At 31.7% G+C, this 24,874-nt stretch overlaps 1 protein-coding gene across 2 annotated transcripts; it reads left to right on the forward strand.

The window, feature by feature from the left end:
* The first annotated feature begins 2,207 nt into the window (after window positions 1-2,207).
* On the forward strand, window positions 2,208-24,874 carry LOC134712520 (4'-phosphopantetheine phosphatase-like). 2 transcript variants are annotated; one of them, XM_063574149.1, is made up of 17 exons: window positions 2,208-2,251; window positions 4,605-4,741; window positions 5,609-5,676; window positions 6,582-6,805; window positions 7,359-7,542; window positions 7,922-8,014; window positions 8,733-8,892; window positions 9,850-10,037; window positions 11,893-11,974; window positions 12,916-13,010; window positions 14,042-14,197; window positions 15,734-15,843; window positions 16,397-16,484; window positions 19,995-20,199; window positions 21,111-21,265; window positions 22,191-22,360; window positions 23,273-24,874. In XM_063574149.1, exons 2-17 carry the CDS (start codon window positions 4,642-4,644, stop codon window positions 23,502-23,504), a joined length of 2,310 nt encoding a protein of 769 aa, XP_063430219.1. In that variant the 5' UTR covers window positions 2,208-2,251; window positions 4,605-4,641; the 3' UTR covers window positions 23,505-24,874. The 2 variants fall into 2 exon arrangements, with proteins under 2 accessions (XP_063430219.1, XP_063430220.1); XM_063574150.1 differs by having other exon boundaries at window positions 2,243-2,263.

Here is a 24,874-nt window from a genome sequence, read left to right on the forward strand (position 1 = left end):
GTGAATTTTTACACACATATATCTAGTTTGACATTTGATTACATACTTTTAATGAACAGTTCTGTCGTATATTAATTTTTGTTTCAGAAATTCACGTTAATAGGTAGAAAAATTATAAGTACTAAATATAAAAAAAAAATTGTTTTATTACAATTACTATAGAAAAAAGACCCCCCCCCCCCTATACAATAAAGCAAGGAGGTCTTTAACATTTATGGGTGAAATTACTGCCTATACTTGGATCTTTTGACATACATCCTTCTTTTTGACAAATTCGCGAAAGCGATACTTGGCGACCCTACATTCCGTCGTCAGAATTAACGCCGACTACGTCAGCATTTAGGTTCAGTCTGTGGTTAAGTTTTGATTTTCATCAAAATCGTTGTCAAACATAATGATTTTTCGGGAAATTGGGACAGAAGTTTTCTCAGTCATGTCCAAAATACAGACTGAGTATCCGGTGCAAAACTTTGCAAATATTTATTTTCATTTTACCGCATTTTACTTCTAGATGGACTTTGTTTTCCTGAACAGTTAATTCCATGTTTAGTCTGAAGTAAAAGTTTGTTAAGCAGTCATCAATAACCGTTTTGTTTAATCGTCCAGTGGCAAGTTAAATGCATATCCATGCAGGTCAAGATCATGATAACTTTCTTTAGTATGGTTTGAACAAGGAACGTGTATACTGTTCCAAGGTTTAACGATCAGACTATTTATACAATATTGAACACATAACATTTATGAAGCAATGGTTATTTATTTTTTTGAATACATCGCATAATATCATTCATGGTATCGACTATGTGTTTGACCAGCAACAACTTTTTAAAAAGCTCCGTTTTACATGAAAATCAAATGGTTTAAGTTGTTAATTTATATTCTCCCGAAACAAGCTAAAGAGAATAAATTATGTAGCGTCACCGTATAGTATGATATGCTATTTTGGCAATTAATGCCTTACACCAGCATGTTTCTGGAAATTATTCTCAATCGCCAAAGATGATATTTCTGCAAATAAATAAACTTCCTCAAAGCTTTTAACAGCTTTCAGGGACTTGAAGGACCCTGTTCCTTCTTTATCAAATATTTCGATCGTTTTGTTTATTTGCAAGCCGTTATTTTCAAGTTTCTTCAAATTTCTTTCTCAATTTTCTCTCGTAATTTTCAACACTGGGTCTCGAAATTTTTCACAATATTTTTTATTTTACTTTATAACACATGCACATAAACAAATAAAAAACAGATGACACTCAAACACTTCACAGGTAAACGGGAAAGCGGCGGGTGTCCTAATAAACATCGAATATTGATGTGTACCATATATGACTTTGCCCCCAGTTTATCCAAATCTCGCATAATCTCGTATAAATTTTAATTAAACGCTTGACCCACTCAGAATTCTAGGTCGCGAACAAGCTTTCCCTGAACTAGTCTATTGTGAAATCGTGAAATTAAAAACGCGAAATCGAGAAATTCATTTCGCGTTTTCGCGTTTTTGCTTTCTCGATTTCTCGATTTCGCCATTTTTTTATTTCCCCATTTTTCAATTTCCCTATTTCCCGATTTTCTTATTTCTCGATTTCCCCATTTTTTTTATTTCCGCTTTTTTCAATTTCCCTTATTTCCCGATTTCTCGATTTCTCGATTTCCCGATTTTGCGTTTGCAAAGTGACGGAAGAAAACACGAAAACGCGAAAAGGCGAAATTGCCGCATCAGGCCACCATATATCTGGGAATTACATATGCAGTTCTTATGGTGGCTGGATGCGGCCATTTCGCTTTTTCGCGTTTTCATTTTTCACTTTCACACGAAATCGAGAAATCGAGAAATCGGGGAATTGGGAAATCGGGAAATTGGGAAATCGAGAAATTGAGAAATCGGGAAATCGAGACAGCAAAAACGCGAAATCGAGAATTTCGTGTTTTCGCTTGCGTGTTTTCACGTTTTGTCTTTCTCAATTTCCCTATTTCCCGATTTCTCGATTTCTCGATTTCGCTTTCTCGATTTTTCGATTTCCCGATTTCCCGATTTCGCGTTTGGATAGTGAAGGAAGAAAACACGAAAACGCTAAAAAGGCGAAAGGCCGCATCCGGCCACTGAAGTTCTCCTTTTCACCACGAAAAGGAAAAAAATAATGTAAATGCGACTCTCCGATTATTAAATATTTGGCGGGAAATTATGTATACCATCCGGGATTTTTCAGAGATTGATCTGACTTCCGGTGTAAACAAACAGTTCTTTAAAAAATATGTAAGAAACAATGTGTGTGCCCAATTAGCTGATCAATTGATCAGTACTTATAAAATTCGTTTTATCAAGCATATCGTCAAATATTTAAGCCCTGCTGATGAATTTATCTTTCCACAAGCACTGACCATTTTGACTGAAGGCCGGACTTTTGAAAAAAAAACTAAACTGTAAACACCCACTATTTAATTAAGAGTGGACAGCACATGTAGATGTAGATGAAAGATTTTATAGAATTGAAACATTTACAGAGGGAGATGTCCCCTCATCTATGACAGCTTAAGTAGAGATTTTGCGAACAGTATATTCAATAGTCCAAATAATATGACGTCTGGCAAGGCTATTTTAAACTTTTTCTGGGACGCCTTCCTATACATATGTGACACAGGCACTTGTTTCTGTCAATATGGGGTTTACTATCAATACCAGTATAAAAAAAACACAAGGTAGCTAACGGGAATTTTCAATGTGTTCGCTTCAACCAATATTTTATTACTTTCCCTTGCCCCTTTCACGAATAAAAGTACACCAGTCTTTCGGTAATTGATTTATCTTTACAATGAAACAACTCTCACGTACCTTGAGAATACCCCTCAAACAGAATAACACACTTGAGATGAGAATTATTGACCTTTTTCCAGACCATTGAATTTGGAAGTACTAAACTTCCGGTTTACTTAGGAAGTTAATATAACACAGCAATCTGATTGGTCGAATTCATCTGGTTACCTGTTTATTTATATTAGTTACCAGAAACCAGAAAAATGTGACCAATCAGATTGCACAGTTTTATTAACTTCCTAAGTAAACCGGAAGTTTAGTACTTCCAAATTCAATGGTCTGGAAAAAGGTCAATAATTCTCATCTCAAGTGTGTTATTCTGTTTGAGGGGTATTCTCAAGGTACGTTAGAGTTGTTTCATTGTAAAGATAAATCAATTACCGAAAGACTGGTGTACTTTTATTCGTGAAAGGGGCAAGGGAAAGTAATAAAATATTGGTTGAAGCGAACACATTGAAAATTCCCGTTAGCTACCTTGTGTTTTTTTTATACTGGTATTGATAGTAAACCCCATATTGACAGAAACAAGTGCCTGTGATATGTGACCTGTTCCTTGTTTTGTAAAATTGGGTCAAAATATTTTCGCTGAAAATAAAGTGTTTGTAAAAATTTGGACAGTCAAACAGAAAATAGCCCATAAATCACGTTTAAAAGCCTCATGATGTTCCTAGAGCTACAATCCCACCTTGAAGGCTTAGAATTCAATCTCCCATGCAGAGAGAGTTGTCATCCTTTCCTCTTTCTGTATGGGAGATTGGGCTGAATTAGTCATCAGATGTTTAAAAGTGATTTTTTGCACAATAACTTTCATATTGGAAATATCGACTGGGACCAAAATGTTGAATTACACTCCTATTATATAACTCTTCATATTTTTTATAAGCTTTGATTTTCAAATATTTTGGCATAGCGCATCACTGAAGAGACATTGATTATCTAAATATACATCTGGTGCAGAAAAATTGGTACTGTTTATGTTATTTACCAAAAAAATATGATGCACATGAACTGCAGATTCCAGACTTAGGACAGGCACATAAAGAATGTGACAGGCTTAAAAATGTTTGCTAGTGCCAAGCTTTCTCTTAACCTTAGACATTGGTGTAACAGTAGAACAAAAGAACAAACTATAAAATCTAGTTGAAAAGTTTTCAACTCATTAGATCAAATTAAAACAGAAAAAAACACTTAACAGAAACCCAGACCTTTTATACATGTAACAATAATTCAACAATTCATTTAAAAATTCCTTGCAGTAACTCAATCAAAACAGTGTCAACTGTAAAAAGATTAAGATATATGAGAATGTAAACTTATTCAAAGTAAGTTCATTCATTAAAAACCATTAATTATAATCAACAATATTTCATATGATATCCTTTCAACAATCATAACATTCAACATATTTGTCTATACATGTTGTCCACTTAAAAAGGAAAAATCTTTCTTATGCATATAAGTTTGCCCTCTCTGTATTGGTAACTTCAAAGATTTTTTTAAAATTGCACAAAAGAGATGGCATGGAATATGTCATATCGGTAGACATCAATACACATCAAGCCTCATCTAACCGAAGACTTTTTAATGAGTTCTATTTCTTTTCCACTAAGCATGTTAAAAACTTGACAGTTTGGAGTTAAAATAATTTTTCGGGTTTGGATTAGTTCAAATTCTTGCTCAGTGTGATTGTTAAGTATTAAAACAGCTTATCTCATGATTTTGTTTTTACCAACCATCCAATTGTAGTACACCTTTAATTTGATTATTTTCCAACATTTTAATCAATCATTTGTAGGTAGTCTGTGTTTACATATATTGTATGGTGTACAAGGATGAGTTCTGCAGATAAGAGATATGCTACCAGCATCGACCTTCCAACAGAGGATGTGTTCAGAAATTTACAGAATGCCTGTCACTTTGCTGTTGATATTGGTTAGATAAATGTATATTAAACATGTTAAATGTTTGGGTCTAAATCACTTAAAATACTGGACAGTGCAATTGACAACAGCAACCATCAACATATGACTACTCTAGAAAAAACAAAGTCCAAACAATGCATGGTCCAACTTGGGAATATTCACAAATTGTGTTGGGGGTTGATCCATTTACCTATCTACAAATGTAGGCACATGTTACATAAAATATAAACATGCACATCACAGCTACCCGCAAAGTGGAAAGGGATTAATATAAGTTGCAAAACTTGTTTCCCAATCCACTATAAATAAATATGTTTAAACTAAACTATAAACTATCACAGCTACCAAGAGAATGGCCACTAACTTGAACCAAAAATAGTAAACAACAAATAATTTTGACAGCACCATCTACTCTATCACAGAGAGCTAAATGAAAATGTTGGTTGAATACTTCCAACCCAGAAAAGAAAAAAATAATAGTGATGATTAAAGTAGGGTGAGAAATACTGTCCAATATTTGATTAAATTTAGAAACATTATATTCTAGATAAGATGGTGACAATATTCAAATATAAAAAAAGAGAAGAAGTGATATAATTGCCAATGAGACAACTCTCCACAAGAGACCAAATGACACAGAAATTAACTACTATAGGTCACTATTTGGCCTTCAGCAAATGAGCAAAGCCTGTTCCGCTAAGCCAGCTATAAAAGGTCCAGATTTCACAAAAGCAAACAAATTCAAACAAGAAAACTAAGGCCTCATTGATATACAAAAAAATGAATGAAAAACAAATATTTGTTTTATATTTCTTTATAATATTGTTATTTTTATATTTTCTGTAACATTGTTATTTTTATATTTTCTGTGACACAGGTGGATCCCTGGTAAAGGTTGCATACTGCTCAAAGCTACACAGGAAGACGTCACACATCCGTGATCATGTGAGTCAATTTCAATGATTGGCAAACTGCTATTATAAATAATTTGACTTATATTTTTAGTATTGACCATTTACTTTGACATTATGATATTATAAGATGTGGTATGATTGATAATATAACACTGGTCACTGCTACACTAGAACAAATGTCTCAAAAGTTAGAAACTAAAGGTCACTGTAAAGCCTTAACAATGACCAAAACCCATAAGCTGTAAAAGGTGGAAATGACAAACTTTGTAAAACCATTAGTTATTTTCTAATTACCTGTATACATGTAGCTAATTTTAAGAAAAAATCATAATAAAGTTATAACATGGGCTACTTAATTAAGAAAATAATTACACATGACTTAAATAAGTTATGTGACATATGTTTGAAATGTTGGAATATAACAATTTTATCAGGAACATACATGTAGGTAAAAAGTTAAATAAAACAAATACAGAGTAACTGTTTTGGATTATGTAGTTAAGTAGAAGTAAAACACAAAGCAGAACCTATATAGTGCATCACCAAATAAGATTAACCAACAACTTCAATAAAAGGCAGAACACAATTTGGAAAGCAGGGACTTGTTTAATTACCTCAAGTTATGTTAAAAAACAGTCATTGCATTTGTTTATCATTACATATTTAATGCTATACATGTTTGACAAACCTACAAATGCCAGTCCCCCCTAGAAATGTTTCTTAGCATCCTGGCAAGAGAGAACTTACAATAAGCTTCTCATTACTGGAATTGTAGTATAAATTGCACGGAACTTGTAATCTATAAAATTTGAGTTATCTACCTTTGTTTAGATAACCAATGTTTAATTTTACTTCCCTCTGAAAAATAAAAAAAATAAAATCTATACCCTTGAGTGCTTAAAAGCACTTTAATTACTGAAATATTTCTTATTTCAGAAGGAAGACAATAATAGTATTTATCAAATTTTGGAAGAAGATGGCTACACAAGAAGATTACATTTTATCAAATTTGAGACCAAATATTTACATCAATGTTTGGATTTTATTCGAGGACATCTTATGCAGTCAAAAGAATTTATGTTGGAGAAGAAAAACATTAAAGCTACAGGGGGAGGGGCACATAAGTACAAAGACCAAATTATAAAGACACTTGGTGTTCAGTGAGTATTTATTTAAAAGAAGTCTTCATATTATTTGAATTTAGCATTTTATATCCACTAAGCATGAAACAGAGGTTGTAAAAGAGAATCATCAATCATATTCAGCTTCAGTTTTTAGGGTGTGGATCACAACAGAACACTCATACAAAGTTTCTAAACATCTATTCTACAGGACCTAAGTTGAAATTTGCAATGGCATTGCCAACTTGTTTTCGCATTATGGATCTGGTTATCCCTGTGGTATCTTTTTCCTCTCTTGTAGCATTGCAAGAGAATATGATTTTTTTGTATTTTCTAGTTTATATTCAAGGATTCAATCTCACAGTGCATAATACATGTTTAAGGTACAATAATCATACATACACATTTTTGTTAAGGAGCCATTTGAATGTGCAATTTTCTCTCTGTGTTGCAGACCCATAAGTGGCACTGTGCTGTATTCTGCTCTTTTGTCATTTCATTCTCTTTATGTCACTTAAAATAATTTATAAGAGATGTTTAAGGCAATATTTTTCATGTTAACTTTCATATGAACCTAATTTATTTATCACAGGTTGGACAAGGAAGATGAAATGGAATGCTTGATTAATGGAAGTAACTTTCTGTTGAAGAATATTCCAGATGAGGCCTTCATATACCAAAGACATGGCCAGTCAGAGTACCAATTTCAAGGAATACATCATGATATTTTCCCCTACCTTCTTGTCAACATAGGATCTGGTGTCAGTTTTGTAAAGGTAAAATAAACTGTACATTCAGGAATTACTGCATGTATTTATGACTGTAATTTTTGAAGATTGGACACAATGTGAGATTAATTATTACGATTTCTGAAAAATCTGTGTACATATATATGTATCAGATATCAGAACATAAGTTATTATTGCAACTATCAACCTGTCACATTTTTCACATTAACTTATAAAAGAAACTCACAATGATATCATAATTTACAGTAGGTAAAATAGAGAGTCTGTCTGTCTGTTTATTCATTCATTCCCTCATTTTAGTGATATCCTCAACAGACTTTTATCAGCTATAAATGTTAATATTGGCAAACATGGCTTTTGAAAGCCCTTTATAGGAAACTCAATTGGGTTTATGTAATTTTTTTAGGTAGAATCAGAAACAAAATATGAAAGAATTGGAGGGACATCTACTGGAGGGGGGACATTCTGGGGACTTGGATCTCTTCTTACAAAAGCTAAGGTAAGCAACCAGCATAATAGAACACTTTACACTAGACTACATTTATTGATTGATATATTTATTCAGAATGTGTGGTGTAGTCTTTCCAAAACATATGTGCAGTCTTTGTGCGGTTGTAATTACATTTATACTTTCAGATATCAATCGTTAACCATCAGATACAATATATGTTCATTATACAAAGAATTTGAAACTATTTCTGTACCAAACTTGATTGCTTTGTCATCTAGAATATAGGTGTAGATTTACTGTTACTGAAGGCGGTCTAAAACAGTAAAATAATAAAGAGAAATTGATGTAGCTAATAAATTTGGGACACTTGGAAATGTGTGGTAAATTTTCAATAAATTTTAGCACCCTAGCTACCAATTCAATAATCTCTAGAAAAATGTGTTTGTTCCTTATTATTGTTCTCAACCTAAATTTTTGCTATTTTTCTTTCATTTTCAATTTTCTTTTAATTAAAGGATTACATTGATGTGAATTGCACATAAATGTTTGACAGTGAAATCAACATTTTTATTACATATGCTACAAAATTAGTTTCCACATCAAAGACTTTCAAAGTCCTAAACAAGAAATCTGCAATGAATTAAATAGTTCTCAGACACTAGTAGTTTTTAACTTTTTAGCAGATAATCATGGCTAATTAAAGTTTAACCTTGTTTAGAGAATAACAGATACATAATATTGAATATTTACATTTGATTTATTATAGACATTTGATGATTTGTTAGAATTGGCTGAGAAAGGAGACCACAAGAAGGTTGATATGTTAGTTAGAGATATCTATGGAGGAGAATATTCTACCATAGGGTTGACAGGGGATATAATAGCCAGTAGCTTTGGCAAAGCTGCTAGAACTGATAAAGAAAATGGTAGGGTTCATAACATGTGTTAAATATAGATTTTATAAAGCAATGAGGATATAGATTATATAAAGCAATGATGATATAGATTTTATAAAGCAATGATGATATAGATTTTATAAAGCAATGATGATATAGATTTTATAAAGCAATGATGATATAGATTTTACACAAATGGGGGAAAAAAACCCATTGCACAACTGTTAAAACTGAAAAATGTAAAAGTATTAAAGGAGTAGGTTCAGTAAGACCCCTTTTTGGCCCCAAAATATAGCAGTTTTACAAAATTGTGAAAATGTAATCTTTTAACTATTTACTGGAAAGTAAAATACTTCTGCTTCATAAATATGGGCTGTTTTTGACAATACAATGCACAAATATTGGATACTAGCATCATAAAGTCATGCTAAATTACTGAAACCTTCACAATTTAAGCATTTTAGCTAAATTTTAGACGGTTTCCGTCTTAAATGAATGTGGCTGCATTCGTGTTCATTCATAATATTGAAATCTAAGTTGTTTTTGATGATAATACATAACATATATAAAGGTTGAGGATGAACACTGATGCGGCCACTTTCATTTTTGACAAAAACCATCTGAAAAGTGATGTTTTTTGGCATATTTGAGAGATTTTTCATATGTAAGCTTGAATCGGAGCGTTTTTAATGACTGACTCAGTCAAAATCTTTCACATACACTAATTGAATCAATTGAAATAAACACTTAAGTGTTTAAAAAGTGTCCAAAATCTTTCTTCAGATGAACCTGAAATTTGGGGCCAAAATCGACCCTTGCCAGACCTACTCCTTTATGGTTTCTAGTTTAAAAAAGTTTCAAAGGAAAAATTTTATGCACAAATATGGAATTTAGCAATATATATTTGAAGTCTGATACTGGTGTAAGTGTACTGTACTGTAACGCTGGACATGATAAGACATTTATTATCTGGTTTTATCTTTGCAGTGCCTTGTTATAAAGATGAAGATGTAGCCAGAAGTTTATTGTTGTCCATTAGTAATGATATAGGACAGTTAGCTTCCCTGTACTGTAGACTTCATCAGTTAAAGAAGATTTACTTTGGTGGTTACTTCATCAGGGGACATCCCCTTACTATGCATACCATTAGTTTTGCTATTAACTTTTGGTCAAAGGTATACTATTATTGAAATGTCAGAATATTTTGAATCATTGTTATTTTAACATGTTTGCTTCTTTTTCTGACTTAGTTTGCCTCAACCAAGTGTTATAAAACCTATAAACAATGGTTATGTCCTCCAAACTGAGATCAAGTTACAAATGTACATGTAGTATCTCACTATAAGGGCACATAGGATGTCATACAAAAGATTCTTTTAGGTGGTAAACAATCTATATTATTTTCTATTCTATTATTTCAGTGTCATGAATGATACTGATTATACAGTAGACTCCGGCCAATCGGATACCGGAAATGTCAGCTAAAAATATACGATTATCCGATATATATACAATTAGACGATGAATGTAAATTCATTGAATATTCTGTAATAATAAGTAGATCTAATTGTGAGATGACCATCATGTTACTTACCCTATCAATTGCTTAATATGTGAAAGGGCTGGAGGTTTGATGGAGTGATTTTTATCAGTTACATCACCACGATGTTTTGCGTAAAATAAATATCAGCTGATTATGTAATGATTAATTTTATTTGCACTTGCAGTTTTTAAATCTTATATTTATTAAAATAAATCAAATGTCCTGAAATATTTATGTGAATTATTATCTTCCATCCATAGTTTGTCTTTATTTGTTGAGAAACAAGTTAAGATCCATTTTTTACATTTTCACATTTGTAGGTAAACTAATTTGGCTATAAATTGATCAAAGCAGGTCTGTATAGAATCTCTAATCTAAAATCGTATTTGTTATAATTTTATTTCTCTAAATAGTCAAGTTTGATTTACGAAAATAATCATTATTGATAAAATATAATTGCATAAAGTTTACGTTTTCTGAAGACTATTTATTTTTAGGTCATGGTTCCAGAGGCTTCCTCACAAATTTGTATAAAATCCAATATGGCGTCCATGACATGTGTTTACTTTTGCACTTGTGAAAAAAATATTTCTGACAAAAGTCAGATTTCTCTTGTCAAAGGGGATTTATATTTATATTGCAATAAATTATTCAGAAGGAGGTACATTCTGTTAAGATTATATTTCTGATTCTGTGAGTTTTATTAAATTTTCCCAACAGCAACGTACTAATCATGTCAACTGAGTCTTGTACATTCTAACCATTTGAAGTATAAGGGCATCTAATTGACATGGTAAAGAAAGATGATAGATAAAGACAACAACTTATTAAGAAATAAATCCTTTTTATTCAGTAAAAATGAAATCTTCTTGTCTGCAAGATTGTAAATTCGCAACTTCCGATTCCATTTCCTGTCAGAAAAACATTGAAAATATCCGATTGCGTAGGGATTTGAACAAATTTACCGGAATATTCTTATCCGATTTGCCAATATGTATTATTTTATCCGATATTCGATTACACGATGAAATTAACATAAAACATATAGGGAAGGGTTTGGTGTTTTGAAATAATACTACAATATCCAATATATTCGTTTAGCCGATAACCGATTAGGTGGAGTCTACTGTACTGGAAAAAGGGAAATTTTCACATAACAAAATCATTTTTTTAGAATTGTTCCAAATAATCTTAGGTAAAAAACAAATCATATACAAATAAAAAAATCATCACATACAATCTTTCTGTAAAAGAAAAAAAAGCAATGCTTCCCCATATCAATCTTTTCTGATTTAAAGGCTTTCCTACACACATCTATCAGAGATAAAGTTATGGAAGATTGATTGCTCATTTTCTTTTTTAATTTGTTAGGTTTTCACAAAAACTTCATTGTTTATCCCAGTAAGCTGAATATGTTTTGATGTATAATAAAATGTACATAAAGACAGGGGTAAAAGCTAAGTTATGAAACAATGATTGTGTTTTAGGGTGAGATTCAAGCATTGTTTATGAGACATGAAGGATACCTTGGTGCTATAGGAGCGTTTCTGAAGGGAGCAGAAGAAGAAGGTATATACAACAATAGAAATTAGATTTTTTTAAATTGATCTGGAAACATAATGATACATGGTGCAAATTTACTGGTCCCCTTATAATAAAAGAAGAACCAGGTTATGTCCTTAAAATGCTCTCATGTAAGTTCACTTGAACTGACGTAGATAAACTGGGGAAGCCATATTTTTTTCCTCTCTTTGACTTGTTTACCAGTGATGTAGCATTTGAATGTCAATATCCTATATACGCAAAAATCCTGACTTGACATTAAATCTGACAGTTTCCTCGTTTAAAACAATAAACTGCTACCAGCTGTAATTGATAATGGTTTTTACTAAACAATACATTACATTGTTATAATTTTTTTTACATATAAATTTTTAAAATTGTTGAAAAAGAGATGACAGTTTTTATATGATTGTAATTTTTTCATAGAGATTTTAAACAGTTTTATAGCTCACAAGGAGAATATTTTATTATTTCTTTAATAATCTAAATGTTATGCATCTCAACCCAGCTGTTTAGTATCTAAGTGAAACTCGTATGACAGCTATATGTTATTTTGATTGACAGTAAATTAAAATTTACAACAGTTAAGATAAATCTTTAAATTTTGAATAACACGTAAAGAAAATGATTGTTGTTTGTAGAGATATAGCTGGCTCCCTAAGGTAGTATTAGGCCATGTAATTATGTGTTGGATTATTAATGGCAACATCTTTTTCAATGCAATAACTTGATAACTGTTCAATTAAAGCTTTTAGAAATTTTAATTTGATGTTTATTATGACAATGGGTTCCCTTAGTAAACAAGAACACTGAAATCAATATGTAAAAGTAAATTCCTCTAAGAAATTTGTAATATTATCCTATTTACAGTCACAGCCATTAATGGATTTTAATTAGTGGCATTAGGATCAATAGTATGACTTGCTTATATTATATTGTATTTTCAGATACAGAAAGATATACATGGGGAGAGAACTTTGCAGGATGTTCTGGTTTATCTAGTTCGAATCCATTGTTAGACAGTAGAGAAAGAAGTTCAACGGTAATTATTATACCCCACAAAGAAAGTGTTGGGGGTTCATAGGGATCACCCTGTCTGTCTGTCTGCCCTTCCATCATGCTTTGTGTCTGGTTCACAACTTTTGTTCTAAAGTTCTAAGTTTACCAAACTTGGTATGCAGTTGCATCATGGTGTGGTAGTGTGTTAAAAACCTTTGACCCTTATGTCAGGTCTTTCAAACTTTGTCCTTTGACCTCTAGGATAGTAAAACTTTGTCCAATTAGTGCCTGGCTCTTAATAGCATTTGTACTAAAAACCAAACTTGGGATGGCTTGTGATGTATCATTTACCAACTTCAGGTCACTCTGACCTGGAAGATGACCGTTGACCATATGAAATTAAATATTGTCTGATTTGTGTTGTAGTTGGCACATACTTTTGTATTGTAGCAGTCAGATTGACAAAACTTTGTATGTAAAAGTAACATATCCACCTTGACTTTTAATTTTTGAAATAACAGTACACAAATCTCAGACTTTATTCTTTGGTCAGTATAATTCTGTCCTATCAGTGACCCATGTTTCAATCTTACACAGAGGCAATGAACGATGATATAAAATAAATTGCTGAACACCAAAAATCTTAACATGTCATTGACTCAAAACTTTCACAACATGAATGCATGTATGTGGGTATTAGTTACATTATGCAGATAGCAGTAACAGTAAAATTATCATGTTTAATTTAAAGCAAGCACAGGCATAATTTAAGTTTTAGTCATACTTTTACTTGGGAAAATAATTAAAAAGAAAAAGATGTCTTTTAAAGGAAGATCTGATAGGGCATAGAGGAAGTTAAGTATTGAAAGGTGACCTTGATGCATTCCTTCAATTAAAATGTATATTTCCAGTGATGAATGTTGTAGTGAAAAATATATGCTAAATGGTAGTTATATGAATATATTAGAATTTGATATTTCGAAATACTGTTGGCCTTGTACTATCTGCTTATCTTTTGTGTCTTTTAATATTCGAATACTATAGATAAAGTTTCATTTTGATGTTTTTTCTCAGTTTGATATGTTAGAACTTGACAAATTAGAAAAGATGTTACAACCCTGCTCACTATTACTGGATCCCAACAGTTACCTCCCAGACACAGTTGATCTGACAACAGATACAGCAGCCAGGGAATACTGGATAGATTGTTTCTCTAACAGTGTTGATAAGGTTTGTAAAAATACTGAAAAAGCATACAGCAAAATATTTGATTGTTGTTTCTTTGTATCCTTTAAATCTTAATTCTTTTAAGATTGCAATAAATTATTTTTTTAAAACTTTCTTCAATTTTTCAGCCATTGCTGACACAATTCCTTCTTTTAGCTCACCTGACCTGAAAGGTCAAGTGAGCTTTTCTCATCACTTGGCGTCCGTCGTCCGTCGTCAGTAAACTTTTACAAAAATCTTCTCCTCTGAAACTACTGGACCAAATTTAACCAAACTTGGCCACAATCATCATTGGGGTATCTTGTTTATAAATTGTGTCCGGTGACTCGGCATACCAACCAAGATGGCCGCCACAGCTAAAAATAGAACATAGGGGTAAAATGCAGTTTTTGGCTTATAACTCAAAAACCAAATCATTTAGAGCAAATCTGACATCGGGGAAATTGTTTATCAGGTCAAGATCTATCTGCCCTGAAATTTTCAGATGACTCAGACAACCCATTGTTAGGTTGCTGCCCCTGAATTGGTAATTTTAAGGAAATTTTGCTGTTTTTGGTTATTATTTTGAATATTATTATAGATAGATATAAACTGTAAACAGCAATAATGTTCAGCAAAGCAAGATCTACAAATAATTCAACATGACCAAAATGGTCAATTGACCCCTTTAGGAGTAATTGCCCTTTATAGTTAATTTTTAACCATTTTTCATAAATCTTAGTAATCTTTTAGAAAAATCCTCTCCTCTGAAACTACTGGGCTAAATTTAACCAAACTTGGCCACAATCAGTATTGGGGTATCTAGTTTTAAAATTGTGTCCGGTGATCTGGCATACCAACCAAGATGGCTGCCATGGCTAAAAATAGAACATAGGGGTAAAATGCAGTTTTTGGCTTATAACTCAAAAACCAAAGCATTTAAAGCAAATCTGACAGGAAAGTGAATTTGTTTATCAGGTAAAGATCTATCTGCCCTGGAATTTTCAGATGAATCAGATAACTGGTTGAAAAGTTGCTGCCCCTGAATTGGTTATTTTAAGGTAATTTTGGCGTTTTTTGTTGTTATCTTGAATATTATTATAGATAGAGATAAACTGTAAACAGCAATAATGTACAGCAAAGTAAGACCTAAAAATAAGTCAAAAGACCAAAATGGTCAATTGACCCCCTAAGGAGTTATTGCCCTTTATAGTCAATTTTTAACAATTTTCATAAAATGTAAATTTTCACTAACATTTTCCACTGAAGCTATTGGGCCAAGTTCATTATAGATAGAGATAATTGTAAGCAGCAAGAATGTTTAGTAAAGTAAGATCTACAAACACATCCCCATCACCAAAACACAATTTTGTCATAAATCCATCTGTGTCCTTTGTTTAATGTTCACATAGACCAAGGTGAGCGACACAGGCTCTTTGGAGCCTCTAGTTCTAAAATAACTGCATTAAGAAATACTTTTATTTCCACCTGTGAATATGTTCTAATATGTTAACTAATTTTAAAAATCATTAAGAGTATGATCATGATAATTCATTGTAGACCAGAGATCAAGCATTGGCAAGTCAAACTGGCCCTGATGTCAAAGAGAGAGCAGAAACCTTTAAACAGAAATACTTACAAAGATTACAAGAGCTTAATGATAATCCTTGGTATTATATACTTTTATACATCCCCAAGCTTAACTTTACTTTATTGATTGTTGTGTGGTCTGACAAAATTTTTATACAGAACTAAAGTATTTTAATCAAACAATGCAGGAATGTGTTTAAAAAGTATTTAATTATTGATTGTTGTTTAATAATTTGGTACTAATACGATGTTAATGTGGCTTTAAAGGGGACAGGCTTGTCCCTCTTTTAAAATTTTCTAAGAAACCAGTGAACATGTAACTAAAGCCAAACAAACTTAACAAATGTGATTTTGTTGAGACACTTTACAAGAGAAGTGGGGCTACTTTAGTGCCAGTCATATTAATAAATAAAATTGTGAGGTCAAATTTTACATGGAAACCTATTACGAAAGACGATTTTGATATTTTCAAACACAGATGAATTGATTTGAGATTAAACCAATCAGGAGATTATATCAATTTCTTCAAATAAATATGAGGGACAAATTTTTTTCTGTATGCATGTGTTATAGATTAAAAAGTGCTCAGTGCAAAAAGAAACAAGTGTTATGGGTGTTCAATTTAATTTTTAGTGCCTATGGATCCCTTACTGTGAGAAGTTTACTGGACACCAGCAGTCATTGTTTATCAGATTGTCTATTTACTGATCCATATTCTCAGGTGAGAAAATTAGTGATTGTTATGTCAAGAAAAATACCAGCTAGTAGTGTGGAATACTTAAAGTCATGGAGATACAAATTGTCATAATACAGAATCATATAAAGAGTCATTCAGATATATGTATAGTTGTTGGATAAGATGTGAAATGTACAAGTTAAATGTCCTTGAATAAGATATTTATAAGTTCTTGAGCAATTTATATTTTTCAAATATTTGATTTTTCTCTCTCTCAAAATTTAAAGGGTGTTTTGGTTGATCTCATCTTCTTCCAATTTTCCAATTCAAATATGATGTGAAATTTATTGGTTTCTCTGATTTTGCAATTGTGACATCATTAAAAAAACAACCATATCTGATGATATTACTTTGAAATTTTAGCAAATGGTGAAAAAGAAAAAAAAATTGTCTACATATTTTTTAACATTGTGACAAAACTGATTGCACCACCATATCTATTGACAGTTAAATTCTTAATATTTCAAAAGCTCAACAAATATTGCTGTGTAATTTTGAAATTTAAATGTTGAAAATATATTAGTTAAAGAATGGCTCACTAGTGTCTGAAATTCTTGTGATATAAATTTATAATGACAATTGAAATTTGATAAAAATTTACAAACTTACTGCTAAGAAATAAAAAATGTCATGATGTAAATTTCAGCCAATTGACGTATAACACACAATTTCTGTTTAGGTTTGTATTTAAAGTTTTAATATCAGATTCAAAATGATATCAATTTTTAGCTCACCTTTCCTAAAAGGAAATGTGAGCTTTTGCCATCACTTGGCAATCCTTGTTGTTGTCCGTCGTCGTCATCGTAAACTATTTCAAAGATCTTCTCCTCTAAAACTACTGAACCAAATACAACCAAACTGTAGCTGAATGATCCTTAGGGTATCTAGAATTAAGATTGTGTTTTATTTTCCATTTAGTGAAAAAAACATGGCCGCCATGGCTAAAAATAGAACATGGGGGTAAAATGCAGTTTTTGGCTTATATCTCAAAAACGAAAGCATTTAGAGCAAATCTGACGTTGGGGGTAAAAATGTTCATTAGGTCAAGATCTATCAGCCCTGAAATTTTCAGATGAATCAAACAACCCATTGTTGGGTTGCTGCCACTTAATTTGTAATTTTAAGGTAATTTTGCAGTTTTTGGTCATTATCTTGAATATTATTATAGATAAAGATAAACTGTAAACAGCAAAAATGATCAGCAAAGTAAGATCTACAAATAAGTTAATATGACCAATATTGTCAATTGACCCCTTAAGGGGTTATTGTCCTTTAATGACAATTTTTCACAATTTGTTCATCATATTTGCTAACTTTAAAAAATCTCCTCTAACACTACTCAACCAAATTCAACTAAACTTCAACTGAATGATCAGTAGGGTGTATAAAATAAAGTTTGTGTTTTTTTTTCTTTTTCGTCAAAAAACATGGCCGTCATGGCTAAAAATAAAACACAGGGTAAAATGCAGTTTTTGGCTTATATCTCAAAAACTCCAGCATTTAGAGCAAATAAGACAAGAAGTTAAAGTATTTATTAGGTCAAGGTCTACCTGTCCTGAAATTTTCAGCCGAATTGGGTAACTGGTTTTTCAGGTATAATGCCCCTGAATTGATGATTTTAAAGAAATTTTGCAGTTTTTGGTTATTATCTTGAATATTATTATAGATACAGATAAACTGTTAATAGCAAAAATGTTAAGCAAAGTAAGATATAAAAATAAGTCAATTTGACCAAAATTGTTAATTGACCCCTTAAAAGTTATTGCCCTTTAAAGACTTTTTTCACAATTTGTTCATCAATTTGACTTACTTTAAAAAATCTTCTCGTTTGAAACTGCTGTATCGATTTCAGCCAAACTTAGGCTAAATGAGTTTCAGAGTATCTAGTATAAATTTTATATTTTATTCTTGTATGTCAAGAAACATAGCTCCTATGGCTAAAATAGAACATAGGAGAAAATGTTGGTTTTTTTTTGCTTTTGAAGAAAATAGGACGATTCAAAGAACATTTAAATAAATTGAAAAGCCAAAATAATCATTGATGAGAGATTTAACCAAAAAAAATTAGGTGAGCGATTCAGGCTCTTGAAAACCTCTTGTTTGATTAAAAAATCTTTAAAATTTATGTATTCCAAATGCAAGCAAGTTACCATCACTTGATTTTGTGGATTACAGCAGGAAATCACTTCTTCCTTTTATACAATTTGTGACGGTCACTTGCTTTCATAAAAGTTAGATTAAAGGGAACCATGTCAATGGTATTAACTATTTAGTATGCAGTTTAAAAGTATTGATATTTCTCATTTCCATAGGTTAATTGGTCCTGATGTAGTGTCCCTTCAGTCATTGACTAAATGAATGTTTACTTGTTATAATGTTGCCATTTTGATTTCAACATAAAAGCTTAACTTATATCTATGTCAACATTGTAGGATAATACAGACATGCACAAGATTTGTATATACTGAGCCAAAAAAGTTAGCAACACTTTTTTTTCTGAATTTTTTTTTGGGTTGTTTTTGGAAAAAAAATATTTAAATATCATTGATAAAATCCTCAGTTTTACCTGTAATTCGAAACTGTCATACTTTTTTCCTGATGATCGATTTCGTGCCATTTCAGCTTTGCATGTGTAATTGATGTTTTACCTTCTGTACCTGTACTTTTAAAGCGATATTAAAAATTTCTTTTTCACTAACGTTCAGAAACACACCATTGGTAAGAAAAACACATACACTTTTGAAAAAAATGCATAGGGCATCAACCAGGCCTCCCCAAAAATGACCGTCAGAAAGCTCTTGGAATGATTGATGCAGGAATGAGTGTTGTTGACATCGTGGATCGATTCAGTGTGCTTAAAGCAACAGTTTAGAGACTAATAAACAGATATCGATGAATTGCAACTGCACAGGATAGGTAATTATTTTGTAGACCAAAAAAAAAACTTTCGTCAAAGGAGGAGCGCTACCTTCACGTCACGTGACTTGTTTTTCCGGCCACAAAAGTAGTGCATTGACTAAGGGCTGCTGCTGTGACTGCCAATCCTGCAATGGTGCACTTAGGGCATGGCTGAGAAATTGATTTTGAATAACCCTATACTCATTTCTGCATTTTGACCCTCCCGTGCTCCATACAAAGAAAATCCTAATGAATGTTAGTGATAAACAATCATGTTGCTTCTGACATGTCATAATTCAATTTTGTTATTATTAAAATTATATGTTGTTATGGTTTTGTAATAAAATAGAATTTCACATTTTTGTTGCTAAACTTTTTTGGCTCAGTATATGTTAACAGTTTTGTTGCGCTTTTAAATTGCTTAAGTTATACTAATGATTAGGGGATAAGGATCAAAAAGCTTGATTAACAGAAATATTCATTCTGCGAAAAATCATGCAGCATTTTACATAAATAAGTCCCTTTTAATATATGTATCCATATTTTATAATAATCTATTTTTATACTATGTTTTGACTGTTTATCTGTTTTATGTAGTTAAAACATACAGAGAATGAACAAGCATTGAAGTGCCTTCCTCAGTTACTACTTAAGTTAGATGGATTATCATTGGAGGAGCTTCAGTTGTCTCTCGCTAAAGGTCTGCTGGCAGGCAATGTGTTTGACTGGGGAGCTAGGGAGGTTGTAGATATGATGGAAAATCAAGATTTTGGCTTTGTAGAGGCTCAGGACAAATTACAAGGTAACTCAAGAGCAGAGAAGTTATTAGTTGATGCTACAATAAATAAAGTTATTAGATTTGTTGAATGCTTAGACTGATTTTCAACTTAGCTTAAGTTGTCTGAACTTAATATTTACAGATAAAATGTATCATTGGCATAGTTCCAATACAAAGGTACTGTACTGCAGTGTACTCAGGTACTGTACTGCAGTGTACTCAGGTACTGTACTGACGGTTCACTCAGTGACTGATAGTATGACAGCAGCGGTACTGACAGTGCACTCAGTGACTGATAGTATGACAGCAGCGGTACTGACGGTTTACTCAGTGACTGATAGTATGACAGCAGTGGTACTGACAGTGCACTCAGTGACTGGTAGTATGACAGCAGCGGTACTGACGGTTCACTCAGTGACTGATAGTATGACAGCAGCGGTACTGACAGTTCACTCAGTGACTGATAGTATGTAAGAAGCAGTACTGACCCAATAGTAGTATAAATAATTATTTTATCTCTGTGAACACTATTATAAATTAGAAGATGTGGTATGAGTGCCAATGAGACAACTACCCATCCAAGTAAAAAAAAGTAAAAAGTAAGCAATTTTAGGTCAGCACAGGGCCTTACCTCACACCAAAAAGCAAACCATGAATGCTCCTAAAATGACTAGTGTCAAACAATTCCATTTGAAAAACCAACAGTCTAATCTATATAAAAAACAACAACTTTGAAACATAAAAAAATGACAACCAACTGATCAACCCACCAAAATGTTTTTGGAACAGCTATCATTAAGTGCAATCATTAGTTTTAAAAGAACTTAGATTAAGAATATGCAAATTTAGTGAGCTCTTTGAAATTTTGTGTTTCATTGTTATAATCTGCTTAAACTACTGTCACAGACTGTTGAATGTTGTCTGTTGTATTTCAGAGCGACCATGGTTGTGTGATAATTATGAAGAATGGAATCAAAGACTACAAGATAAACCACATAAATGTGCTGTGATATTTGTAGACAATAGTGGGGCTGATATTATATTAGGAGTATTTCCATTTGTGAGGGGGCTGCTCAGGAGAGGGACAAAGGTAGGTTTGGGTGTATTTTACCTTCAGATTTTTCATTCACCTTTTTATATACACACCAAAGTCTGGACTTAAAATGTTGTTCATTTTCTGGTTATCACATGCTAATTTTTCACCAACTGAATATCCTGACAAATTTATTCAAAACTGTGCCAACCTATATAGAATGTTTGGTGACATATTGTTCTGTATGCTTTTTTGATCATTTTCTCTTTTGTCAGATAAATTGATCTTTGTATGTTAAGTAAAAATAAAGGTTTTCAACAGTTATTCTCAACCATACTTTATACTGATTTATTTTGTCTGAGGGTCTCTAAAATTTTCAATTATCAATTTTCAAAAATAATTAATATAAAAATATATGGATGTGGTATGATTGCCAATTAGACTACTCTCTACCAGAGACCAAATGGTGTATAGGTTTATAACTATATTTCACTGTACAGTGAACAAAACCTATACATAAGTTTTACAGGACTTTTAGAATAGATAATGTGAGGATCTAATTGTGTGATCTTTGTAACTTCTCAATTACACTATTTATAACTCGTTTGACACCAGTTACACCATTTTGCATTATCTATAACACTATTTATAATTTGCTGTTACATGTACACCATACACTATCCCAAAAAACAGAAAACTTAAATGTTAACTAAAAGTTTGGTGATACCTAGGTTAAAAAAAGTATTTTCTATCTAGTCATTGTTTTAACAATGTTACATTATAGTTAGGGACATGTAATCCTAATTTGAAACTTCAGTAAGAAAAAGAAGCCATATTTTGGACTTAATTCTTTTGCAAAGATAGTAATTTTTACTTTAAAAGTTACCTAGGATAAAGTCAAGAAGAATCTTATATTTTGTGTTTATGAATATATTTATGTTTGTTTATATTTCAAGTTATTGAATTAAATAATATATTTTAGGTTATATTATGTGCCAATTCTCGACCTGCATTGAATGATGTGATATATAGCGAACTTCTAATACTTGTAAAGAGAGTAGCAGAAATTTCTCCAGACATACAGTCAGCTTATGATAATGGTACTCTAATGGTAATGGACTCTGGGCAAGGATCACCCTGTCTTGATTTAAGGTGAAGACCAAGTCAAATAGAAAAATGCGCTATTCAATATTTTATTTTTGTTGTTTAGCAATGTATTATATAATTATCCCATTTAGAACATAAATGTTCGCCCTGTATTGGAGCATGCAGCTGAAGCTTGCCTCTGGGTGCTTGATTTTCTCCCTGTGTTGAAGATCCATTGGCGGCCTTTGGCTGTTTTCTGCACTTTGGTTTTGTTGTTGGCTCTTATACACATTCTCTATTTCCATTCTCAATTTTTCATAACATATTTGTTGTAAAAAAGTCTTTAAAATTGACAAGAAAAATTACTGTTCTTGTTTAAAATTGGCAACAGTAATGGTAGTTATAATTCGCTGTTTCAGAATCTAAAGGGCCATGGCTATCTTAATGTTCCCACCCAAAAGAAAAACAATGTAATGTCATTGGTTGAATTTCTATTGTTTGGTATATTATAGGCCAATCACAGAGTTTTGGTGTGTGCAATTGAAAATACTACCCAAAATGCAGGGATTCTTGCTCGAAAATTGTAGGGTTATTGCAGGAATATAGGTTAAAAAAAAAATCTAACAGAACAGTTAAGCTCAAATACTTGTGCATTGTAATGCCCATATACTTCACAGTAACTTAATGTTCTAAGTTAGACAAGCATTCTTAAAATAGATAGATTTAACATTACATATATGATAAAAATACAAGATTGACATTTCCAGGACCTGGTGAAACAATATTCAGAAAAGCAATCTAACAATTGGTAATAAAATTAAACTTTAAGATCCTATATAAAGATATAGTATTCCTTGAACTGTAGGATCAATTTAAAAGTGCTCAATATAGCAAAGTTAATGGAAATGTAGTAAAAAAACTGTTATGTACAAATAGAAATGTACTAGCTGTTTATGTGTATTTCAACGTCTTTTTCAGATTGATTAATTTTGAACTTGTGGAATTAATGAAGAAACAAGAGGCTGACCTCATTGTGATAGAAGGAATGGGTAGAGCCATTCATACAAACTTTGATGCTGCATTCAGTTGTGAATCTTTGAAAGTTGCTGTGATAAAAAATCGTTGGTTGGCAAATAGACTTGGAGGAGATATGTTTAGTGTTGTTTTTAAATATCAGAAACCACAAAAAATAATTGCTGCTAAATCATAGCAAATCTCATTAAGTAATACAAATGAGAGATGTGCATTCTTTTAATTTTGTTTATCCAAATTTTCTGGGTCATCTCAATTCAATCTCTTTTCTCACTTTAGCCGTCAAGGCTAAAGTGAGAAAATCAATCTGGTTGACCAATGATAATCTATAAGTACAAAATTTTCACTGATACATTTCTAATGTGCTGTGAACATAAACTGGTTTTATTTCATGCATCAATGGTCAACTGCCCAAAGAAATTATTGTCATGCATACCTTAGCTGAACATGTGAATTGGTTCAAACTGTAACCATTAGAATTTAGCTTTTGTGGTTATTGTGTTGCCCTTTTAAATTTGTTAATCATTGGCACAGAAATGGAATACCAAAGATAGAAATGATCTCCCGCTACCTCTGAACTTTATGTTGAACATAATGAACCGTCTGATGTCTTTCAGTGAATTTTAGTTACTAAATTGCTCATTAATTTTCTGACTATGTTAATTTTGGACAAATCAATCTGTGATTTCTTCTTTTGGTCCACCAATGGTGGTTTACATGTGATTTCTCTGGTTTCTAAGATGGTACAGAATTCTGAATTAAAGACCACATTTTATATCTAATAACATAACTGAACAGGCACTTTGTTATACAATTCAATACAGAACTCAATACACAATTCTTGGCCTCAATACTATGTAAAATTATGGATACACAGAATTGCTATAATTATTTATTTATCTATAGATATATGATAAAACAACACCTACTAATCTGTGAATTATATGTGAAAGATGAATGATTAAACATGTATGATATCATTTTTTTTAAGAAAGCACTGAAAATTAAACTGTATAATAATTGCAAGCAGTCTATTTTATTTGTATAATCAGTAACATAATCATCTGATATTAGTCAATTATTTAGCTTAATTTAAGGTACAATTATCAGTGATTTGCTTGTATTAATAAACAAAAATGCATTACTCTAGGCTGAGCATTTTCTGTCATACAATTTGTTTGTTTCCTGTTGTTACATTTCTATTTAATAGTATGAGGTATTTGTAAATGTTTATTTGAATTTACACTCCTATAAATGGTAATAAAAAATATATTTTTGTTGTTAGAAAGTAGATTTTCAATATAAATAAGGAGATGTCCTATGCTTGTCAATAAGACCCACAAGTTCAAATGAAGTATATGAGATAAGATAAGATAAATTTATTTTATTAAAGTGTCACATATTGATCTTACACAATAGTAAAATATTTACACAAGTACAATCACATAAAAAAAGATCAACACCCAATGACCCAGTCTAAAAAGACTTATGAGACACTGTTATATACATATAAAACAGCTCAATCACACAATGTAAAAAAAAGAAATA

This window comes from Mytilus trossulus, chromosome 3 (assembly GCF_036588685.1).
Source record: "Mytilus trossulus isolate FHL-02 chromosome 3, PNRI_Mtr1.1.1.hap1, whole genome shotgun sequence".
NCBI classification, from domain to species: Eukaryota; Metazoa; Mollusca; class Bivalvia; order Mytilida; family Mytilidae; genus Mytilus; species Mytilus trossulus.